General features: G+C 39.5%; 1 protein-coding gene across 4 annotated transcripts in view; it reads right to left on the bottom strand.

Annotated features, from left to right (window-relative positions):
* The window catches only part of ADAM22 (ADAM metallopeptidase domain 22), a 245454-nt gene extending 231905 nt beyond the window's left edge, over positions 1–13549 (bottom strand). For all 4 annotated transcript variants that reach the window (XM_089917606.1, XM_089917605.1, XM_022585104.3 and 1 more), the window contains exons 1-2: positions 13450–13549; positions 12835–12992 (exon numbers count right to left, since the gene is read on the bottom strand). In XM_089917606.1, the coding sequence (XP_089773732.1) occupies positions 12835–12992; positions 13450–13534 (243 nt within the window). In that variant the 5' untranslated portion in view covers positions 13535–13549. The remainder of the gene's footprint in view (positions 1–12834; positions 12993–13449) is intronic.
* Between the last annotated feature and the right edge of the window lie 9072 nt (positions 13550–22621).

Raw genomic sequence — 22621 nt, 5'->3', positions numbered from 1 at the left:
CACGGGGACACCTTCTATTAACCCACCCAAACGATCAGTGCACCAATACCCCTGCACCAACACACACACACGATCAGGAATAATTTTATGCCAAGCCTGTGAGGGAAGTTGAACTATTAGTATACCTGTAAAAGTGCCTCGTCATTGCTCAATGCTGAGTCTGAATCCTGCAGCAATGGAGCAATGGACCCCTCTGGAAGACTCTGAGAAGTGACACGCTCAGAAATTGTGGAGGATGGACCAGACACATAACTCAGAGTTTAAGTCCAGGGGATTATGAGCAGAGAGAACAAGGAGAATGATTTTCGGAAGGCGACTATTCCAACAGCAAAGAGCAGAAGTGAAACTCACTGCAATCCACACCCAAAGAAGGGAATGAATGAGGGACAATTTAAGGGGAATAAAAGAAACAACAAATGAAAAAGAAAAACCACATTAAAAACAGGTTTAAAGGTAAGTAGTAGAGTGGGAAGCTTGTTGAACTATAACACATTTTGCAAATCCCAAAATAAGTCAGTCTAACAACAGGCAACAGGGATGATTCCCAACACTGAATATAAATAACCTTTCAGAGACTTGTTTTTACTTTAGTTGCTAAGAGAAAAAGAGGCATTTGACAGAAAGAGAGTAGGGGAAAAAATACAAAATAAACCAAGGGTCATAGGGAAAGTGAACAGAGCAAGGCTATGTTCACAGGAAAACGATAAATGGAAAGAGGCAACAGGAACGTGACAGAGCCTGAACTGAGAAATGAGAAAAGAAAGAGATGAGAGAAAAGAAAAAGAATAATCGACCAGGGAAAACCTGATATAACAACAGGGGTCTAGAGGCATAAGAACGGAACAGGGCTCTCTAAGTCATGACATCAATGATGTCATCCAGTTCTCATTTGCTTTTTGAGCACTTGCTATGTACAAGGCTCTGAGCTCAACGCTGGGAAGAAATAAAAATGGGTATTTTTTTATTTATGCCCTCACACCATGTTTTTCCCTAAATTAAAATGAAATAATTCTTACCCCGTCACCCTGGGACAACTGCAAACTTCAGGATTTCATAATCAGAACACTCAAAAAAAATTCCTAAAAAACTCATTAGTCAATGACCTCAAGTAGATTTCATATTAAATTGGTTAAGTTATGAATGAATAGTACCTTCCCTTCATTAATTATGAGAGAACATTGTCCATGCAAGATCATTAAGAACTATAAGGACATCATGCTAAACTTACCTCAGAAATTAAATTAAATGAAAAGTTCATAGTATCTCAGCACCTCTTTTTACCCTGGAGGATGCTGAGGACCAACAAAAGTTGCTACACACCATGGTGAAATAGCCTCGTCTCTAGTCACTCATCCAGTCAGAAATGGCTTCACCTTTGGTGATAGCAATGAACACAACTTGAATTTTGCCCACCTTCTTATCAATCAATATCTGTCCAAGCTTTCAGGTACTTTTATGAGGAAATCAGTTTGAAAAAAAGCAATGTGCTGTTTATAGCTAAACAAGCTGTATACTTTTGTAAAACATAAGAACGATTTTCCTGTGCTGCATCAAAACTTCCATTACCTTCAAAGGTGTTTAAGTTTCTATCATAGTCAATAAAACTCTTTCTAAGACATGATGGCTTGATTACTTAACACAATGGTAAATTTGTTAATGTATCTGTAAAAAAAAATTTCCCATTCTTCTTCTTAAACACTTCCCTAAAGTTTTCTTGAAAAGCACATCAAAGTACTCCTAACTATTGCTAAACTGCAGGTGATACCAAACTAATCTTGAAAATAACCCACTATTTATAACAAATGGACACTGACACCAAAATTATCCATCTCAATAAGAACAAATTTTCCAAACTCCCACTTACAAACACTCTTCCATTATTAACATACATTTTTTTTAAACACGTACCACATGCCATGTAAAATGAGCTTGTTGCCCATTTTGCACAAACTAAGTGTGATTTTTCAGAGCATCAGCTGTCACATGAGTTAGGAAATCAATCTTTATGTAAGTGTCATCTCCTGATCCAGGGCAGGCACAGTCTGCAATCTGAACTACGTTAGTGGGGAAAACAGCGGGCCCCTGAAAGCCCCCTCCCACTAGCCTGCAGAGCCTTAGACAAGACCAGTGAAGAATATGATCTTGGGGGAGGAAGGAAGGAGGGAAAATAAGGAATAAAGAAGAAAAATAGGAAGGAGGAGAAGAAGAGGAGGAAGAGGAGGCGGAGAAGAGAATGAAGTGGAGGAAGAGGGAGGGGGACAGGAGTAGGGGGGCAGAAGGAGGAGAAAGTGGTCCCTCCCTCTGAACCAAACACTTAAAGCTCCTGAGGGCGTGGAAACAATCCCAAGGGCCATTAGAGCGAGTCTGGCTAAAACACACACGGTTCTATTTAAAAACACGAGACCTGAGTCAAGAGTGGAGCCAATCCCTGAAACCTCAGTGGGCTGAGATCAAAAACTCAGAAAGTTTCTCAGAATTTTTCAGGTTACTCTCTCTAGTTGAGCCAGGAGGATACTGGACTGAGCTGGCACAGTGGACCCAGTGGACCCTCTCCAGACCTGATTTTTTTTTTTTTTACTTCCCTGAGCCTCGCCTTCCACTACCCTTTTACCCATAGCCTGCTCCTGCCCCATGGCCTGATGACCCAAGATTACTCTTCTGCAAACTGCTACGACTCCAGCCTACCCTAGGTTAATACTACCCTGCATAACCTTGACTGCTATGGATCCACAGCTAGGTTGCAGGCCAGACTCCTGACAGGATAGTCCAAAGGCATTAAAAATCCACCAGGGAATTCATGGACACCAGGTCTATGAAGTGGCAACTCTCTGTGCAGCATCTTGCTATCTAATCCAAAGAAAGAGAAACCACTGAAAGCAAAGCTTGAGCTCTGACCAGGAGTAGCAACTGGTGTGTACCAGCCTGACCCCAAAATCCTCACCTCACTAGAGGAGGAAATGAAGGCAATTTCTCCCAAAGAGCCCTGCTTAAAAGGCAAATTAAAAAAAAAACAAAAACATAAGAATAGAAATTGACCAGCTAGAGGCATGATTCAGTGCCAAACAGAATAAGCGGTCGAAGAAAACTGTCAACTGGTTCTACTGCCTTGGGCAGAAAATTTTAAAACGACTTGCAAAATGTGAGCTCTTGAGGTCTAGCTTCAGGGAAGTATCATCGATTTCCCATGTTCAAAGAGTCATCTAATGTTCCTTACTTGGGACAAAAAAAAAAAAAAAAATGCAGCAAAAGGGCAACTACTGCTAAGTGCTAAAATCCCCTCATACAAAATTGATTTTTAAAAAGGAGAATAAAAATGTTGATTTATCCTTACAGATGAATATGATTCTGAAACATCGTTTCAATACAAACAACAAATAGATTGTGAGACAGGGTGGGGCAGGGGGAGGGAAGGATTAAAGCTCCTTACTCTTTCTCTGTCTAGCTTTAGAACTGCTGATATTTCTGAATCATGGTACAACATTTTAAATTTTATCTTCAAACTCAAGTTACATATAATATTCTGCTCTATGGAAAACAGATTTCTGTCTTAAAAGCAACTCAGAAGGTAAAATAAAAAAGTAAAGGACACTGGGCTTCCCTGGTGGCGCAGTGGTTGAGAGTCCGCCTGTCGATGCAGGGGACACAGGTTCATGCCCCGGTCCGGGAAGATCCCACATGCCGCGGAGCGGCTAGGCCCGTGAGCCCTGGCCACTGAGCCTGCGCGTCCAGAGCCTGTGCTCCGCAATGGGAGAGGCCACAACAGTGAGAAGCCCACGTACCGCCAAAAAAAAAGTAAAGGACACCTAGAAGTTTAAAATCAGTTTTTCTATATGATGTTTTCATATTTTTTAAAATACAGCATATTGAACTCCATTTCTGTGTCAAATAATTGTAATTATCAAAGGGGTTGTAAATTCAATATTTGAAAAGACTAAAATTATTCATGCATTTATTCATATGGAGCCCAACCTTATTCCAAAAAAGATTTCAGCTTGTTTTATGTGGACAATTACAAGATAAAATAAAATTTTCAAGTAGATGAGGAACCCAGGGGTGACGGAAAACTCTTTAATTCAATAAATATTTATTAAGCACCAACTCTGTGCCAGTCACTGCTCTAGGCAGTGGAGATGTGTGGTGACGGAACAGACAAGATCACTATTCTCATGTAGTTTACCGTCCAGTGATGGCATACTGAAAGAAAGACAATAAACAAGTCAATCGTTAAAAAGAATGTCAGGGGCTTCCCGGGTGGCGCAGTGGTTGAGAGTCCGCCTGCCGATGCAGGTGACACGGGTTCATGCCCCGTCCGGGAGGATCCCACATGCCGCGGAGCGGCTAGGCCGGTGAGCCATGGCTGCTGAGCCTGCGCATCCGGAGCCTGTGCTCCACAACGGGAGAGGCCACAGCAGTGAGAGGCCCGAGTACCGCAAAAAAAAAAAAAGAATGTCAAGCGCTAGGAAGAAAAAAGACTAATGGTGACAAGGAGGGGAGTGGAACGGGAATACTTTAGAAAAGTGGACAGAGGAAACCTGTTGAGATCACTTTTTTTTAAGCCTAATATTAATTTAGTCTAACGTGCGCTTGAAAATGTGCACAGTTATGACTTCCCAGATTGATAAATTATCACTAGTCGAGAGAGATTTCAGATGACTTTTGCATTGAAATAGGGATGATGAGAAGGAACAGGACAATGAGCTAGGAATGAAGCTGCTATGAAAACTTATGCTGGGACTTCCGCTTTGGAGGAGGACACAATTCGCCTTGAAACTTTTGGCATCCAAGTCAAGGAAGGAAACACAGTTACAAGATAGATCTCTCCTCTTGGTCATGCTGAGACACCATGTGTAATGTTCTCCAAGACTTCAATGAATAATGTAACTGGTTTCTCAGGAATATTTCTTACAATGTCCTTCAAAATATCCTTTAGAAAAGCCTGGAAGGTGATTGAAGAGGTCAGGGAAGTGACTGAGAAAACTGATACCAATTCAGATACCAAACTCCCTTGTGACTAACTGAAATCCAAGGAGATTTAAGAAAAAATATCTTAAACCTTGAGAATACAAAGAGCTCCTAGACCCTGGGTACAAACTGGAATCCCCTGGAGAGACTTTTTAAAATACTCCCACCCCAGAATGCACTATGGAGGAATAGATGATAATTCTCCATAAATAGTTTCTGTTAAGTGAATTTCTGGCAGATTAAACTCCAACAAGTATTCAGAGTGCAGATGTTCTCTGCTGCCATTTAGAAGATTCAGATATTTCCATGTGGTTAAAAGAATATCTGAGGTAGAGGTAGAAATTATACCCATTTCTAGAAATGAAGACATATAACAAGTGTGAAACAGGACATCAATTCACCCCTGAATGAAGCTACTGAGGGAGGAGACCAGGGCAGGGCCAAGAGTTTTAGAGAAATGTTAGGTCTGTTCCAATACATAGATGACACAGTAACCACATGTTAAATAAGAAAGATTACAAGAGGCTTATTTTATGTGGATCTCTAACATTTTCTTTGAGAATTCTTAACCCAATTCTACTACTTGTCAGTTGTATGACCTTGGGCTGGTTAATTAGCTTCCTTAAGCCTCAGTTTCCTCATCTATAAAATGGGTATAATAATATCTACCCCATAATGCGAGATAACACATGTAAATCGCTCAGCACAGTGTCTAACACATGGTAAATATTCAGTAAATATTAATTCTTATTTTCAACTCTTTCCCTCAATATTTGCTTTCTAATGCTTTTATTACCAAAGTAAACACATCCAGCTAGATGTTCACAGAAGCTATCATTTTGGTTATTATTATTACATATGTCTTTGACCTGAACGCTTTGACATCTGGGACTCTAGAGCTACTTGTTCTATGAAGACACAAAAGATATTTTGTATCTTTTCATTTGGAGAAGGATACACAAATACGGATTCCTTTTTAACATTTCATGTTTCTGCTTTATGAAACTTAAAGCAGAAGAAGAGCAAGTATAATTTTGGTACTGACAACTGGATCCTGAAATCTTTGATTTACGAAGAAAGATTATAACAATCAATGTTCACATGCAGTTCCAAAACAAAACACACATCCTTTGAGAGGTGTTTCTAACCTTTTAAATGTTAAATATCTTTATATATTCCATTCTCATTCTCAAGGTAGTAGAAATGAAGCATTCCTACTGTGTTCCGCAAGTTTCTTCACTACTATACAACTTTTAAAAACATTTTCAAGTGCTGCAAGAAATATATAGTTCCAATGGGACAGATGTAAGACATCTTTTACCCCAGTGCCATTGAAAGATATCTAAGGAAATGTTGGTGACCTCCTGTGCTAAGGCTAGGTTAGCCTAGTGCTTCAGCACATAGGCAGTGCAGTGGAGCTGAAGTGTCTGGGTTCAAATACCCTCTCTGCTACCTACCAGCTTTGTGATTTTGCAGCTAAATATTACCTATCACATGATTCTTGTGAGGATGTAATGAGACTGTACAGATCAAAAGTACTCAGAAAACTGTTCAGCACATAAAAAGTAACCACATGAGTTACCGTTTATTAAATATTATTAAATATTTTAGTGTATACTATAACATGACAACACTATTATAAGTATTTCTTTTTTCCTGGTTTTCTCTTTCCTTCCTTCTTCTTGCCATTCTCCTCAAGGTCTCTTCCTCTTCTTCTGCCCTCCCCCACTCTTTTTAATAACATCCTTTTTCCCTTTGGGGGTTATGCATAATCCTCAATGATAAATGTGGCAATATCTGGCCCCACTGGAGTTACAGAGTACTACTAACCCTATATGACAAGAAAGCAGACCTCCCTCCATGTGCTTTTAGAAGGGGCTTTAATCATTAAAAATGATAGAACACTTGGCATTCTTTGAAATAAGAGGAAAGAAATAAAACTTAAGGACAATTTGTATCATCCCATAAGCTTTTAGAGTCATTCATAGTTTTCCATGTGTAGCTGTAAAGAAGCAATGAAAGACAAGATTCTTCTGTGCACGGAATGCATGGTAAAACCACTGGGCAGAATTTCAAAGATGCCCAAAAGAAATATATACAAATTGGGATCTCATAGACTAAAAGCAAGATGTAAGGAAAACTCCTACAATTCTAAATTTTATTTTCCTTTAACTATTTAACTGTAAGAGAAGGTTGACAGGAGGATAAAAATGTGCTGGGAAATGTCTCCTTCCTATTTATGTCAGTGGAACAAAGTTTTGATTGGTGGCAAACTTTATCAATATTGAGCTACTTAGGTTTAACAAATGCACATTAAGGAAAAAAGAAGATGTTTGTGCTATCCTTGCAAAATACTTCTAAAGCTGTAATTCCTAGAAGTCCTTTTCCGCCAGGGAAGCAGTACTGCAGACAACTTATGGTTAAGCTGACTCAGTGCTCCCAAGTGAAACAACCCAATTTTAAGTACAGCTCATCCATGCTTAGGCATATGGATAATTATATTCATAAGAACAGAGCACAGGCACTTCCCTGGTGGCACAGTGGTTAAGAATCTGCCTGCCGAAGCAGGGGACATGGGTTCAAGCCCTGGTCCAGGAAGATCCTACATGCTGCAGAGCAACTAAGCCCACGCAAAACAACTACTGAGCCTGCGCTCTAGAGCCCGTGAACCACAACTACTGAGCCTGTGTGCCACAACTACTGAAGCCCCCCGCCTAGAGCCCGTGCTCTGCAACAAAAGCCACCGCGATGAGAAGCCCGCGCACTGCAACAAAGAGCAGCCCCCGCTCGCCGCAACTAGAGAAAAGCCTGCGCACAGCAACGAAGACGCAACGCAGCCAAAAATTAATTAATCAATTATTTAAAAAACGAATGGAGCACAGCTACTGCTTGCCATCCTGCGACCATCTTGCATTTCCCCATGCATTACTGATTATCAAAACTATAATAAATGGTAGATCTATGTTCTTGGCACTTGACTACTTGAGAAGCTTACAACACTTTCCAGGGAATGAGATAGAAAAATAAGTAGCCCCTCTATTCACCGGCAATAAAGACTTCTGACAAAAAGAAATTCTGCTACTTGTAGAGAAAAGCAATTACTGGCTGCAAAACAAATTATTGAAAATATATGGGGTGACCACACAGCAAAGTAAACCACCAAATAACCTCTGATGCTACAGTAAAACTATCATGCCTGGCTAGCAAAGAAGGAGTAACCATTAAGGTGCTCACTCTTAGAAACAGAAATTATGTGATCATCAGTATCAAACCAACAGTAGGACTCAGTAGGTGATATCTTGCCCACATGGTGTCCAATTAAAAATATATTTTATCCTATTATCGGCAACATACAATTTTTTCAGCACAAAACATTTCAAGTCAGAGGAAAGGAAGACTGAAATACTTCGAATAGTCTAGTTCTGAGTGCTATTTTACAGGGCTGAAATTACTTCAGACTAGGCAGACAATCTTTAGGACAGCAAGGTTACCCACAATCAAATATAATTTCTTTGACTACCATTTCTAGACCTTCATGGCACAATAAGCTTTCAGTATGGGCTGATCATCTGATTCAGGATAAAAATAAAGTATGCGTTCAAGTAACTGGCCATATAGTACAGAAATCTTTTACAATATGGACTCATACAAACAGAATGATTATTTCACACCAATCAAACTGCCAGTATTTCCATAGAACTAAAATATTAAAATTTTTTCCAAAAATATAACTGTGCAGTTCCATTTAGAGATGAAAACTGAAGTAAGGACACATTAAAAGTAAAATTAAGGTGTCTTATACCATCACAGTTCTTGTGAGCTTTCTGAAACATTAAGTAAAACATTGCAGGTTTCCTTACTCTAGGTTAATGGCTCTATCTTACCTGGTGAGAAGTGATTCTTGAATGAGATTAGATGACTTATAACATTTCTTCCATCTCTACAACTGTTAAGATGCCACTTACGTAAATTCGAGTAATTTGTAACTTCTGGGAATGTGTTAAATTCAGGTAATTAGGGCACCATTTTGCATTAAGGCAATGTCATAAAATTTCTAAACAGTACTCAAGCAGCCTGGGGGAGTTAATGTTATTTAACAAAAACTCATATAGTGCTTACAGAATATGCAGCACTGTTCTACGTGCTTTATAAATATTAACTCATTTATACTAAGCAGCTAAGTATACTTAGTAACTAAGTTCTTACAAGCTTAATGAGTATGGGAATTGGCATTTAACAATGAATTAAAGTGAACAACCACTTTCACTCAGCCTTTGAAATTAAGATAATTAATTTCTGGGACTTCCCTGGTGGCGCAGTGGTTAAGAATCTGCCTGCCAATTCAGGGGACATGGGTTCGATCCCTGGTCTGGGAAGATCCCACATGCCGCGGAGCAACTAAGCACCCGCGCCACAACTACTAAGCCTGTGCTCTAGAGCCCCGCAAGCCACAACTACTGAGCCCGCGTGCCACAACTACTGAAGCCCACACGCCTATAGCCTGTGCTCTGCAATGAGAAGCCACCACAATGAGAAGCCCATGCACCGCAATGAAGAGTAGCCCCCACTTGCCGCAACTAGAGAAAGCACACGCACAACAACGAAGACCCAATGCAGCAAAACAAAAAGATGATTCATTTCTAACAATTAGGGTTATTCCACGACAACATGAATCTGGTCAGTAACTCTCCTTACTGAAATCCTTGAATCGCTTTCAGGACAAGTCCAAATTCCTCAGCAAGTCATGAAGGTGCTGCAGCATCTATTTTCTGGTTTCCTGTTTTGTTTCATCTGTCCCTTAAATCCTAACTATTTGCAGTTTAAAATGTGTCTTGATGTCACATGCCCATGTACCTCCTGCCCCTTCTGTTTGATATGCCCACCCCTTCCCTTTAATTTGGCCACTTCCTACTCACCCTCAAAACACAGCTCAGGTAACACCTCTCTCTGAGAGCCCTGACTGCTCACCTGGGTTAAGCACTGTCTTCTCTCTTCCACAGCTCTCTGTGATCACCTCCAGAAAATCACACACAAGTACAGAGTGTAATTGCCTATCCATTCATCCATCTTCCTACCTGTCTGTTAATTCCTTAAAGGCTAGAACTGGGTCTTTTATCTCTTAATCCCCAGGGTCTTGCAAAAAATTGGTACACAGTATGAGCTCAAGTATATAAATGCCTTTTTAATAAACAAATAAACAAATCAATATATACCTTTGTGAGCTGATAGAAAAACATCCTAATTTTATTTCTGAAGTAGAAAGGAAGTTGCTAAACATATTTATGAGTATAAATTATGTCTATTTTAATCATCAAAGAAATAACAAGGTCCATACAGAATTAACTTATGTTTTGGGGTTCAATGACAGCTCTCAACGAAACAAGAAATGACAAATTGCAGGACCACTCCTTAGTTTCCTAACTGTAGGAAGTGTTGGCTTATGACAACTAAGTCTTTACAACTCTAACTGCCAGATTCAGTCCTACTAGTCAGTAATCACTAACTGTAGTTGAGGAGCATGGTAAACTGCTACAGCTCCCAGGTGATCCAGGCATCCAACCAGATGCACTATGTATACCTCACCATGTGAGATAATTGCTTGTCATAATTACTTTGATAAGACAGGATCTTCACTGTCATTTCTGACTTGAATGAATAATCTACTCACACTGTTTAACCTAAATCCTACCGATTCATTCACACCTCACCAAAAGCCAGAGTCATTCTTCTCAATAGTGAGGTTTATTCTTATAGGAAGTAGAAGCTGCACAGGCCCCAAGTATCTTCTGCCCCAAGTAGAGAGGCCTAGGAACCAAAAAATCTACAGAAGTGGTATTTCAGAAATGGGGAGAAAAAGGAGGACTGACCAGTGCCTGTTGTCCAAGAGTGGTGGTCTTTACCAACACAGAGAAGGGCAGAGGCTACCTAAAGACATCACCAGCATGAGACAGAGACTCTGGAGTTTAGAGGTGCAATCCTGCAGCATTTTCTGCATCTCTACTTTCTTCCTCTCTGAGAAACTCCTTGTGACTTGTTTTAAAGCACTGTCTATATCAGTAAAAATTCAGATTGTGAAAGAGTCTACTGGATAAAAGACCCCACATCTTCAATGAATAAATTGCATGGAAAAAAGCAAGGAAATGGAGGGGGAAACCATACATTAAAGAGACTTTAAAAACAAAAAAAAACCTAATTGCAGTTTATAGACATTATCTGGGTCCCGGATCAAACAAACTTAAATATATATATAATATTTATATATCTATTTTATATATTTACATATATTTAACACATTTATATATTTAATACATATTAGCTATGATAATATCATGGTTACATTTTCTAAAAAATCTTCATCTTTTAGAGGTGCATAGTGAAATTTTATAACTGAAATGATATGATTTGCTTCAAAATAATACAGAAAGGGAGAAAAAATAGGTAGGATGTAGATAAAACGAGATTGGCTATGAGATGCTAATGGTTGAAGCTGGGAGTCCATTATAATAGTCTGTCTACTTTTGTGTGTGTGTTTGAAATTTTTTATAATCAAAAGTTGTAACTGAGCATGAGAATATTCCTCTACAGAAATAATTCTAATGTATTGAAAAATAAGACAGTGTCCTATGCTTTTTCAGTCTTACTATGGAAAAAAGTCAAAATGGAAAAGGTTAATTCAAATAAGCAAATAAAATTCAAATAAAAAATAAATAAAATAGGTATTTACCAAACAATTCAAATGATGGGATTCTTCATTAATGCTTGGCATATTAGATTTTCTACTATAATAATGTAACTAATGGATATTACTATAGCCCTTTAAGTTAATTTCTATCTCGTTAAAATGTTAACTACTAAGTACTTGGCTACAAATACAGATTTAAGTAGTATTTTTCTATTTTTACTTATTTTACACTTACAGATAAATTACTGAGTATCACATCATCAAGATACATCTTAAAATATTAAGAATATATTTATACATGTGAAAATGTTCAGCCTGCCTTTGCTTCAGTGAAGTGTGCAAAATTTTCAACTACATGAACAAGTTCTACCTTAATATGTACTTACAGGTGGGTGAACTGGTTGCCAGGTTGATACATGTAAATACAAAAAATGCTTACATAGCCCCCAAATATTTACTTAAATTAACCAGTAAATTCAAAATAATTTTCAAGTATATCTGTGGATGTGTGATATTGACCTAAATATGGGTAAACGGCAGTTAGATTTTTATTTAAAAACATACTTTATAAATGCCCAATAAGCAACAGGGCCCTAATTACACCCAGAGGACTGCTACCAATGAAGAAAGGGGGGAGCCGGACACCTTTTCTGGAAGGTGGAGGTGAATGGGTACATCTCTGATGTCCACAAATTGAGTGAGCTGAGAACCTTGCAGTTCAGCTTAATTTTAAGGTTTGAGTTTAGTTAGGGATGTCTAGGCTTGTTTTTCCAATTTTCCTACAGTACCAATCTTGGCTTAAATCACATAAAGTCTTCTCTTTGAAAATTAAAACAACCACAACAACAATAATGATGATGCAAATCCTGCTCAAATATTATATCCCTTCTTGCCTATGCATGGCTTTTGCCGGGCAGAGGTGAGAGGGTCTCCGCCCCTTCGCTCAGGTTGCCACACAACTGGAGGCAACCCGCACAGACTCCTCTCCAGCAAAGCCCCCGGCCTGTGGCTCTTTTGGAGTTTGTTGCCCCTTTCTCTTCTTTTTTGCACAGGGAGAGCCACGCATGACTCGCATTAGAATTGCACTGGTTTCACCCAAGACATTGCATCTCCAGGGCAACGGAGAGCAAACGCGGGGTCGGGGTGGGCCGGGCCGCGCGGAGGACCACCCCCAGCACCACGCCTCTCACCTGCCCGCCGCCGGGGTCGCCCCGCACCCGCGTATCGAGCGCGTCGTGCCCAGTTTCGTCTTCGCCCGAGCTGTAGATGAGCCGGAGTGGCACGATGCTCTGGCGCTCCAAGAAGCGGTTTTCTTCCCTCCTCTCCAGCTCCGTCAACGAGGCGTCTCCTCCAGGCAGCAAAGGGGGAAGGAGGAATTGGGGAGAAAAGGCGAAAATAATGACCCTGACCCACAATCGTCCATCCTGCGGTCCAACGTCTCCCTTATGAAGATCCCACCTCCCCCTCCCTCCCGGACCCCATCTGGTAAGGATGCAGAGACACAAGACGCAGAGCCTTGGACCAGCTAATCTGAGAGCATCCAGGATCGGGGCCCAGAAGCAGAGCACCCCTCTCCCATCCTCCGCATTCCTCTTTTACTTCAGAAGAAAAACAGGCATTTGACCTAAAGCTTCTAATGCATCCACACCGTATTTTTGCTTCACTTCTCTCCACCCTTCTAAAAAAACAAAAAAATCTCCCTGCGCACTCGGGAAATGGGGATGCCTCTTTACAAATGCGCTTGAGGGCTGCAAAGATGCCCGGAAAATGGTACGTCCTGGAGCCACAGAGGGCGGCGAACTTACCTGCCCGGCCGCAGCCCGCCGGGGGACAGGTTCCCAGGGCGCAGAGCAGCAAGAAGGGCACGGATACAGCCGCCGCCGCCTGCATGGTGCAGCCGTCAGCCCTCCTCGCCCGAGACGCTCAGCTCCTCATGCCCGGGCAGCCGCGTCCGGATCCCGCGCCCCGCGGCCCCGGCTCGCCTGGGCCGCCCCCTCCCAGCCCCTGCCGGTGTTGCGGCGACCGCGGCGCTGCAGCCTCCACCGCGGCGCTGCCTCAGTGCTGCATTGTGCTCCGCGGGCGCTTCCGCTGGCGGGGGGAGCGAGCGAGTGCTGCATTGGGCGGTTGGCTGTAGCTAAGTGGTTTCTAGCGCCACCCACCTCATCCCCTGGCAGAGGTTCCGGAGGGCGACGAGAGCTCGGCGGGGAGCGAGCGCCGGGTGCACTCTGCTCCGTGCGCGGGCAGGGGCGCGCGCACGAGAGTCAGCTGGGAAATGTAGTTCTCTCTCCACTTCCCGCTCATCTCCAAGACGGCGCGGACTGTCGCGACCTCGTGAGCACAGGGTCATCTACAAACTGGACACGGGAGGGCGGAAAAGGTCGAAAGAAAGAAAGGTCATCCATGGCAAGGCCTCCGGGCACCAAGCATGCCCGAATGCGCCGACGCGGGAGCCGGGATTCAGGCACTGCATCCCCAAAGAACTGTAATAATGTTTCCTGCAGATTTAGTAGTTAATTTAAATTATTACCAGGCAATCATGCCCTCAAGAGTACATGGTAAGTTAATCATTCAATAAACATTGTTTGAGCACCTACTATGTGCATGGCAGTTGACAAGAGCAAGGGACACAACAGTGAAGGACACGGGTATGAGGCAACTGCTGTCAGATATATTGAGTGAATACCGTTTTGTACAGTACAGAGATGTTTTCCTCCTTCCCTGGAAGAATTTTTTTTTTAGTCCCTGCCTCTATTGACATGGTTTCAAGTCCATGCACCATCATGGTGATTTGAAAATACTGTCCGGTGTGTCAGTGTCCCAGCCCAATTGTGTTATCCAGAACTAAACACAACTTAGACATGGTTTCCCAAGCAAACAGTAGAGAGGGACTCTTTTTTCTGTTATCCTAAATTCTTGCCTAAGAGAAAAATCTATCATATTTCAGTAACCACATCTCACTAAGCTTATTGTCACTTCAAAAAATTTCCCCCAAATCTTCAACTAATGAGACCCTTAGGAATTCTATATATGACATGCAACTGAAGCCTGAATAAGGACTATGAAATTTCAATAGTGCACTTTAGACCTTGATGCAGAAGTTTCCATAATAGTTACAGTAAAATAAAACTAGAACCCAAGGGCCTGGAAAAGCCCTTTACCTTCATTCCCTGCATTATGGACCCAAATCCTTACCCCAGTTCTCTCAGTTGGGAGAATTAATTTTACAGGTTTTGTAACTGTTCTGCTTCTCTAAGTATACCCCACAATTTTTAAATTTAAATATTTTGCTGTTATGAACAATGCCTCCCTGCGCATGTGTTGTGAGCATTTCTCTAAGGCAGATACCAAAACAAGAAATTGCTTGGTTCACAGGGTTTGCGTGTTTTTTAAATGTAATAAATACATGCCTTTAAACCATTCCATCTCCCTGGGACAGAATGGACCTCCTAAGAGGCAAGGTAAGTGAGAAGATTCCTCTGGCACTAAGCTACAGTTTCCCAAGCAATGTGTTATGGGGGCAGAGGATTGGGAATAAGCTTGTCTCAGTAGCACTTCAAAACACAGCATCCCATCCTATAGGGACACAATCTCCTTTGAATCTCTTGGAAGGTAGTGCATTTCGGGCAACATCTTTCCTATATCATATATATATCTACATATTTGTGGGAATTTTGCTGTTTTTCTTCTTTCATTTGATTCCCACTAGCTAGTTCATTAACACATTTCTCACCTCGCATATTTCTCTTTTTTTTGATGAGAACATTTAAGTTCTATGCTTAGCAAATCTCTATTTAATACCGTTTTTATCAACTGTAGTCACCATTTTTTACATTAGATATCAGATATTATTCGTCTTATAGCTGAAAGTTGGCATGCTTTTACCAACCTCTGTTTCCCCCATTCCCAGCCTCTGGTACCCATGTTTCTACTCTCTATTTCTATAAGTTTTACTTTTTTTTTATTCCACATATAAGTGATATCATGCAGTATGTCTTTCTCTGACTTATTTTACTTATAATGTCTTCAGGTCCATCCATGTTGCCACAAGTAGCAGGATTTCCTTCTTTCTTATGGCTGAATAATATTCCAGTGTGTGTGTGTGTGTGTGTGTGTGTAGATATACACACACACACACACACACACACATATATATATATATATATATATATATATGGGCTTGGCCAAAAAGTTCGTTCAGTTTTAAGTAAAAATAAGACACATTTTTCATTCTCATGAAGAACTTTCTTGAACAACGTATTCTCTAACTGAACGAACTTTTTGGCCAACCCAATATATATACACACACCACTATTCCTTTATCCATTCATTTGTTGATGGACATTTCAGTTGTTTCCACATCTTGGATAGTGTGAATATGCTGCAATGAACATGGGGCTGCAGGAGTTTGGGGGGAAGCTTCCACTCCAGCCCCGCCACACCAAGAGTTAGAAGTTACAGGTTTGGAGAGAAACTAAAGCCATAGTTTTTGACCCCCTGAGGCTAACCCTGATTCATAAGGCTACTTGCACCTCTGGATTTTGGATTCACAAATCAAGTCCAAGCCCATTCTTATGTCACCATCAAGGCCCCCAAAAGACATTCTCACTACTTCTGTTTGTTTTTGTACATTTTATTAGAAAGAACTATAAAATAGCCATTTAGACACTTTACCTCTTCAGTATGCAAATATAAATAAGATGTAATATAGGAAACCTTTGTTTTCATATAAGTCTGTCCAGTTTCTGCTATACATTATTAAGGTTTCATTCACAGAGCCAAAAAAAGTATGTCTTCTTTGCAAAAATGTCTGTTTAGTTCCTCTGCCCATTTTTAATTGGATTATTTGTGAGTTTTTATTTTTGTTTGTTTTGTGGGGTTTTTTGTTATTTTTTGTGTTTTGTTTTATTTTGGTTTTTTGCTATTGCATTGTATGAGTTCTTTATATATTTTGGATATTAATCCCTTATCAGATACATGATTTGCAAATATTTTCTCCCATTCAGAAGGCTGTCTTTTCGTTTTGTTGATGGGTTCCTTTTCTGTACAGAAGCTTTTTAGTTTAATGTGTCCCACTTATTTATTTTTGCTTTTGTTGCCTATGCTTTTGGTGTCAATTCCAAATAGTCATCACCAAGACCAATATTAAGGAGCTTATCCCATATGTTTCCTAGTTTCAGGTCTTAGGCTTAAGTGTTATGATTTTCCAGTCTTACATTTAAGTCTTTAAGCCATTTTAAATTGATTTTTGTGTATGGTATAGAATAGGGGTCTAGTATCATTCTTTTGCATGTGGCTGTCCAGTTTTCCCAACACCATTTACTGAAGAGACTGTCCTTTCTCTATTGTATATTTTTGGCTCCTTTGTTATAAATTAATTGACCATATATGCATGGGTTTATTTCTGGGCTCTCTATTCTGTTCCTTTGATCGATGTGTCTGTTTTTATGCCAATACTCTACTGTTTTGATTACTATTGCTTTGTAATATTGTTTAAAATCAGGAAGTATGATGCCTCCAGCCTTGTTTTTCTTTCTCCATGTTGCTTTGGCTATTTGGGCTTTTTGTGGTCCAATACAAGTTTTAGGATTTTTTTGTTTATTTCTGTGAAAAATGTCTTTGGAATTTTGATACAGATTGCATTGAATCTGTAGTATGGACATTTTAACAATATTAATTCTTCCAATCCATGAACAAAGGATACCTTTCCATTTATTCGTGTCTTCTTTGATTTCTTCCATCAATGTTTTATAGTTTTCAGTGTACACATTTTTTACCTCCTTGGTTAAACTTATTCCTAGTTATTTTATTCTTTTTGATGCAATAGTAAGTGGGATTGTTTTCTCCATTTCTCTTTCTGAGAGTTAATTATTAATGTAAAGAAATGAAATTGATTTTTGTATTTGATTTTGTATCAGGTTTGGCTTGCAGGTGATGCTGCCATAAGCCATCAGAAACCCATAAGATGTCAGATTGAAAAGAGTGCAGTGTTAGGAACCCAACAATCTTGTCAGTATGAAGTCCTCCAAGATGCAGGCCATAAAACACTTAAAGAAGTAAAGGTATTTTACAACCCAAACAACATTGCAATATGTTGATACTGATTGAGACTTGTCTGGAAGGCTGCTTTCCACTTGCCTCCTTGTTATAAGAGGTTATAAGCACCCTGCTCCAGGGAGCTGGTTCAGAAGATCAGAGGTCAGTGGGATCCAATAACTCATGGGTAGACCAGTCTGTGACTCTACTGTGGCCACAGATACAAATCAAAGAGGAAATCAAAAAATACCTAAAGACAATGAAAATGAAAACACAATGATCCAAAATCTGTGGGTGCACCAAAAGCAGTTCTAAGAGGGAAGATTATAGCAATACAAGACTATCTCAGGAAACAAGAAAAATCTCAGGTAAATTACCTAACCTTATGCCTAAGGCAACTAGAGAAAAAAAGACAAACAAAACCCAAAGTTACTAAAAAGAAAGAAATCATAAAGATCAGAGCAGAATTAAATGAAATAGAGACTAAAAAAAAAAGAAAGAAAAGAAAAGACCAATGAAACTAAAAGCTGGTTCTTTGAAAAGGTAAACAAAATTGATAAACCCTTAGCCAGACTTATCAAGAAAAAGAGGGAGAGGGCCCAAATCAATAAAATCTGAAATGAAAAAGGAGAAGTTACAACCGACACCACAGAAATACAAATGATCATAAGAGACTACTGCAAGCAACTATATGCCAATAAAATGGGCAACCTAGAAGAAATGGACAAATTCTTAGAAAGGTACCAATCTCCCAACACTGAACCAGGAAGAAATAGAAAATATGAATAAACCAATTACCAGTACTGAAATTGAATCAGTAATTTAAAAACTCCCAATAAACAAAAGTCCAGGACCAAATGGCTTCTCAGGTGAATTCTACCAAACACTTAGAAAAGAGTTAACACCTATTCTTCTAAAACTGTTCCAAAAAAAATTGCAGAGGAAGGAACACTTCCAAACTCACTCTGTGTGACCACCATCATGCTGATACCAAAACCAGACAAAGATACCACGAAAAAACGAAAGTTACAGGCCAATATCACTGATGAACATAGATGCAAAACTCCTGAACAAAATACTAGCAAACAGAATCCAACAACACATTAAAAGGGTCATACATCATGATCAAGTGGGATTTATCCCAGGGATGCAAGGATTTTTCAATATCTGCAAATCAGTCAATGTGATACACCACATTAACAAATTGAAGAAGAAAAACCATATGATCATCTCAATAGATTCAGAAAAAGCTTTTGACAAAATTCAACACCCATTTATGATAAAACCTCTTCAGAAAGTAGGCATAGAAGGAATCTACCTCAACATAATAAAGGCCATATATGACAAACCCACAGCTAACACCATACTCAAAGGTGAAAAGCTGAAAGCATTTCCTCTAAGATCAGGAATAGGACAAGTATACCGACTCTCACCACTTTTATTCAACATAGTTTTAGAAGTCCTAGCCACAGCAATCAGAGAAGAAAAAGAAATAAAAGGAATCCAAATTGTAAAAGAAGTAAAACTGTCACTGTTTGCAGATGACATGATGCTACATAGAAAATCCTAAAGACGCTACCAGAAAACTACCAGAGCACATAGGTAAAGTTGCTGATTACAAAATTAATATACCAAAATCTGTTGCATTTCTATATGCCAACAATGAAATATCAGAAAGAGAAGTTAAGGAAACAATCCCATTTACCATTGCATCACAAAGAATAAAATACCTAGGAATAAACCTACCTAAGGTGGCAAAAGACCTGTACTCCAAAAACTATAAGACTCTGATGAAAGAAATTGAAGATGACACTAACAAGTGTAAAGACATACCTTGTTCTTGGATTGGAAGAATCAATATCATTAAAATGACTATACTACCCAAGGCAATCTACAGATTCAATGCAACCCCTATCAAATTGCCAATGGCATTTTCCACATAACTAGAATGAATAACTTAAAATTTTTATGGAAACACAAAAAGCCCCAAATAGCCAAAACCATCTGGAGAAAGAAGAATGAAGCTAGAGGAATCATGCTTTCTGACTTTAGACTATAGTACAAATTACAGTAATCAAAATGGTATGGGGCTTCCCTGGTGGCGCAGTGGTTGACAGTCTGCCTGCCGATGCAGGGGACGCGGGTTCGTGCCCTGGTCTGGGAAGGTCCCATGCGCCATGGAGCGGCTGGGCCCGTGAGCCATGGCCACTGAGCCTGCGCGTCCAGAGCCTGTGCTCTGCAACGGGAGAGGCCACAACAGTGAGAGGCCCATGTACCGCAAAAAACAAATAAACAAACAAACAAAAAACAACAAAATGGTATGGTACTGGCACAAAAACAGACATATAGATCAATTGAAGAGGATACAAAGCCCAGAAATAAACCCACGCACCTATGATCAATAACTCTATGAGAAAGGAAGTAAGAATATACAATGGAGAAAAGACAGTCTCTTTAATAAGTGGTGCTGGGAAAACTGGACAGCTACATGTAAAAGAATAAAATTAGAATATTCTCTAACACTGTATACAAAAATGAACTCAAAATGGATTAAAGACCTAAATATAATACTCAATACTCTAAAACTCCTAAGGAAAACATAGGGAGAACAACACTCTTTGACATAAATCGCAGCAATATCTTTTTGGATCCACCTCCTAGAGTAATGAAAATAAAAACAAACAAACGAAAAACAAATGGGACCTAATTAAACTTAAAAGCTTTTGCACAGCAAAGGAAACCATAAACAAAATAAAAAGACAACCTACAGAATGGGAGAAAATATTTGCACATGATGCAACCAACAAGGGATTAATGTCCAAAATATACAAACAGCTCATATGACTCAAATCAAAAAAACAAATAATGCAATCAAAAAATGGGCAGAAAATCTAAGTAGACATTTCTCCAAAGAAGACATACAGATGGCCAATAGGCACATGAAGAAATGCTCACCATCACTAATTATTAGAGAAATGCAAATCAAAACTACAATAAGGTATCACCTCACTCCGGTCAGAATGGCCATCATCAAGAAGTCTACAAAGAATAACGCTGGAGAGGGTGTGAAGAAAAGGGAACTCTCCTACACTGTCAGTGGGAATGTAAATTGGTATAGCCACTATGAAAAACAGTACGGAGATTCCATAGAAAACTGAAAATAGAACTACCATACGATCCAGCAATCCCATTCCTGTGCGTATGTCGGAAGAAAACTCTAATCTGAAAAGATACATGCACCCCAACGTTCATAGCAGCACTATTTACAATAGCCAAGACATGGAAGCAACCTAAATGTCCATCAACAGATGAACGGATAAAGAAGATGTGGTACATATATACAATGGAACATTACTCAGCCATAAAAAAGAATGAAATAATGCCATTTGCAGCAACATGGATGGACCTAGAGACTATTATAATAAGTGAAGTCAGACAAAGACAAATATTATATGGTATCGCTTATATGTTGAAAAATTATACAAATGAACTTATTTACAAAACAGAAACAGAGTCACAGATGTAGGAAACAAACTTATGGTTACCATGGGGGAAGGGGAGGAGGGATAAATGGGGAGACTGAGATTGACATATACACACTACTATATATAAACAGATAACTAATAAGGACCTACTGTATGGCACAGGGAACTCTACTCAATACTCTGTAATGACCTATATGGGAAAAGAATCTAAGGAGTGTATATGTATATGTATAACTGATTCACTGTGCTGTACAGCAGCAACTAACACAACATTTTAAGTCAACTATACTCCAATAAACATTTTAAAAAAAGAAAAGAAGATATGGTGCATGTATACACACACACACACACACGCACACACACACACACTGGAATATTACTGAGCTGTAAAAAAGAATGAAATAATGCCATTTGCAGCGACATGGATGGACCTAGAGATTATCATACTAAGTGAAGTAAGCCAGGCAGAGAAAGAGAAGTATCATATGATATCACTTTTATGTGGAAGCTAAAGAAAAATGATATAAATGAACTTATTTACAAAACAGAAATAGACTCACAGGCATAGAAAACAAACTTATGGTTACCAAAGGGGATGGAGGGTTGGGAGGGAATAAATTAGGAGTTTGGGATTAACATATACACACTACTTGGTATAAAATAGTTAAACAACATGAACCTACTGTATAACACAGGGAACTGTATTTAATATCTTGTAACAACCTACAATGGAAAAGTTATATATATATAACAATCACTTTGCTCTACACCTGAAACTAATAAAAAATTGTAAATAATACTTCAATTTTGAAATGGTTTTAAAAAATCATGGAAGACATCATAGAAGACTGAATGTTCATCCTGAATTTTAGAGGTGAGGAGGAGTTTGTATGATGGACAAGGGAAGAAAAAGGTGGGTGTTCCAGAAATATTGCCAGCACAAGCAGTAGGACCTAGAAATTTGAAAATTCTAAACATTAGTGAAAACTTTTCATATGCTTAGCTATCTCTATGTTTTTAAAGGTACTAATACTGCAGGGCGGGGAAATAGAGTTACCTCCTTTCCAGAAGAGGGGAAATTTGAGCTGAGTCCTGAGGATGGGAGTTGGATAAGTAGAGATGTCAGGAAGGAGGGCTGATGCTGCATTAGCCATCGTGTGATGGTGAAGGAAAGGCCAAACACTGCACAGATGTCAGCAATGACATCATTTAGCTGCTGAACCAGCTGAATTTGTTTCAGCTACTTCAGTTGAGTTTTCTATTATTTTTAATAAAATGCATTCCTAACTCTAGAGAATCCAATACGACAACGGAGTACTAAAAGCAAGAGGCTTTAAAATACGGAACTGGTTGGGTAGAGGGGTTAGGATAGTGGGCAGTGAGGACCTACAACTTCCCTAGGCTGCTGATAACAGTGGAAAAATTGGTCAAATTATCATCTGCTGTGTTTGGGGACTAA

The sequence above is a fragment of the Delphinapterus leucas genome, chromosome 9, assembly GCF_059928025.1.
Source record: "Delphinapterus leucas isolate spDelLeu-1000000601 "Yukka" chromosome 9, BTC_Dleu_Yukka2, whole genome shotgun sequence".
In the NCBI taxonomy this organism is placed as follows: Eukaryota; Metazoa; Chordata; class Mammalia; order Artiodactyla; family Monodontidae; genus Delphinapterus; species Delphinapterus leucas.
The sequence above is the reverse complement of the archived record's forward strand: the minus strand, read 5'-3'. Positions and strand labels throughout refer to the sequence as shown.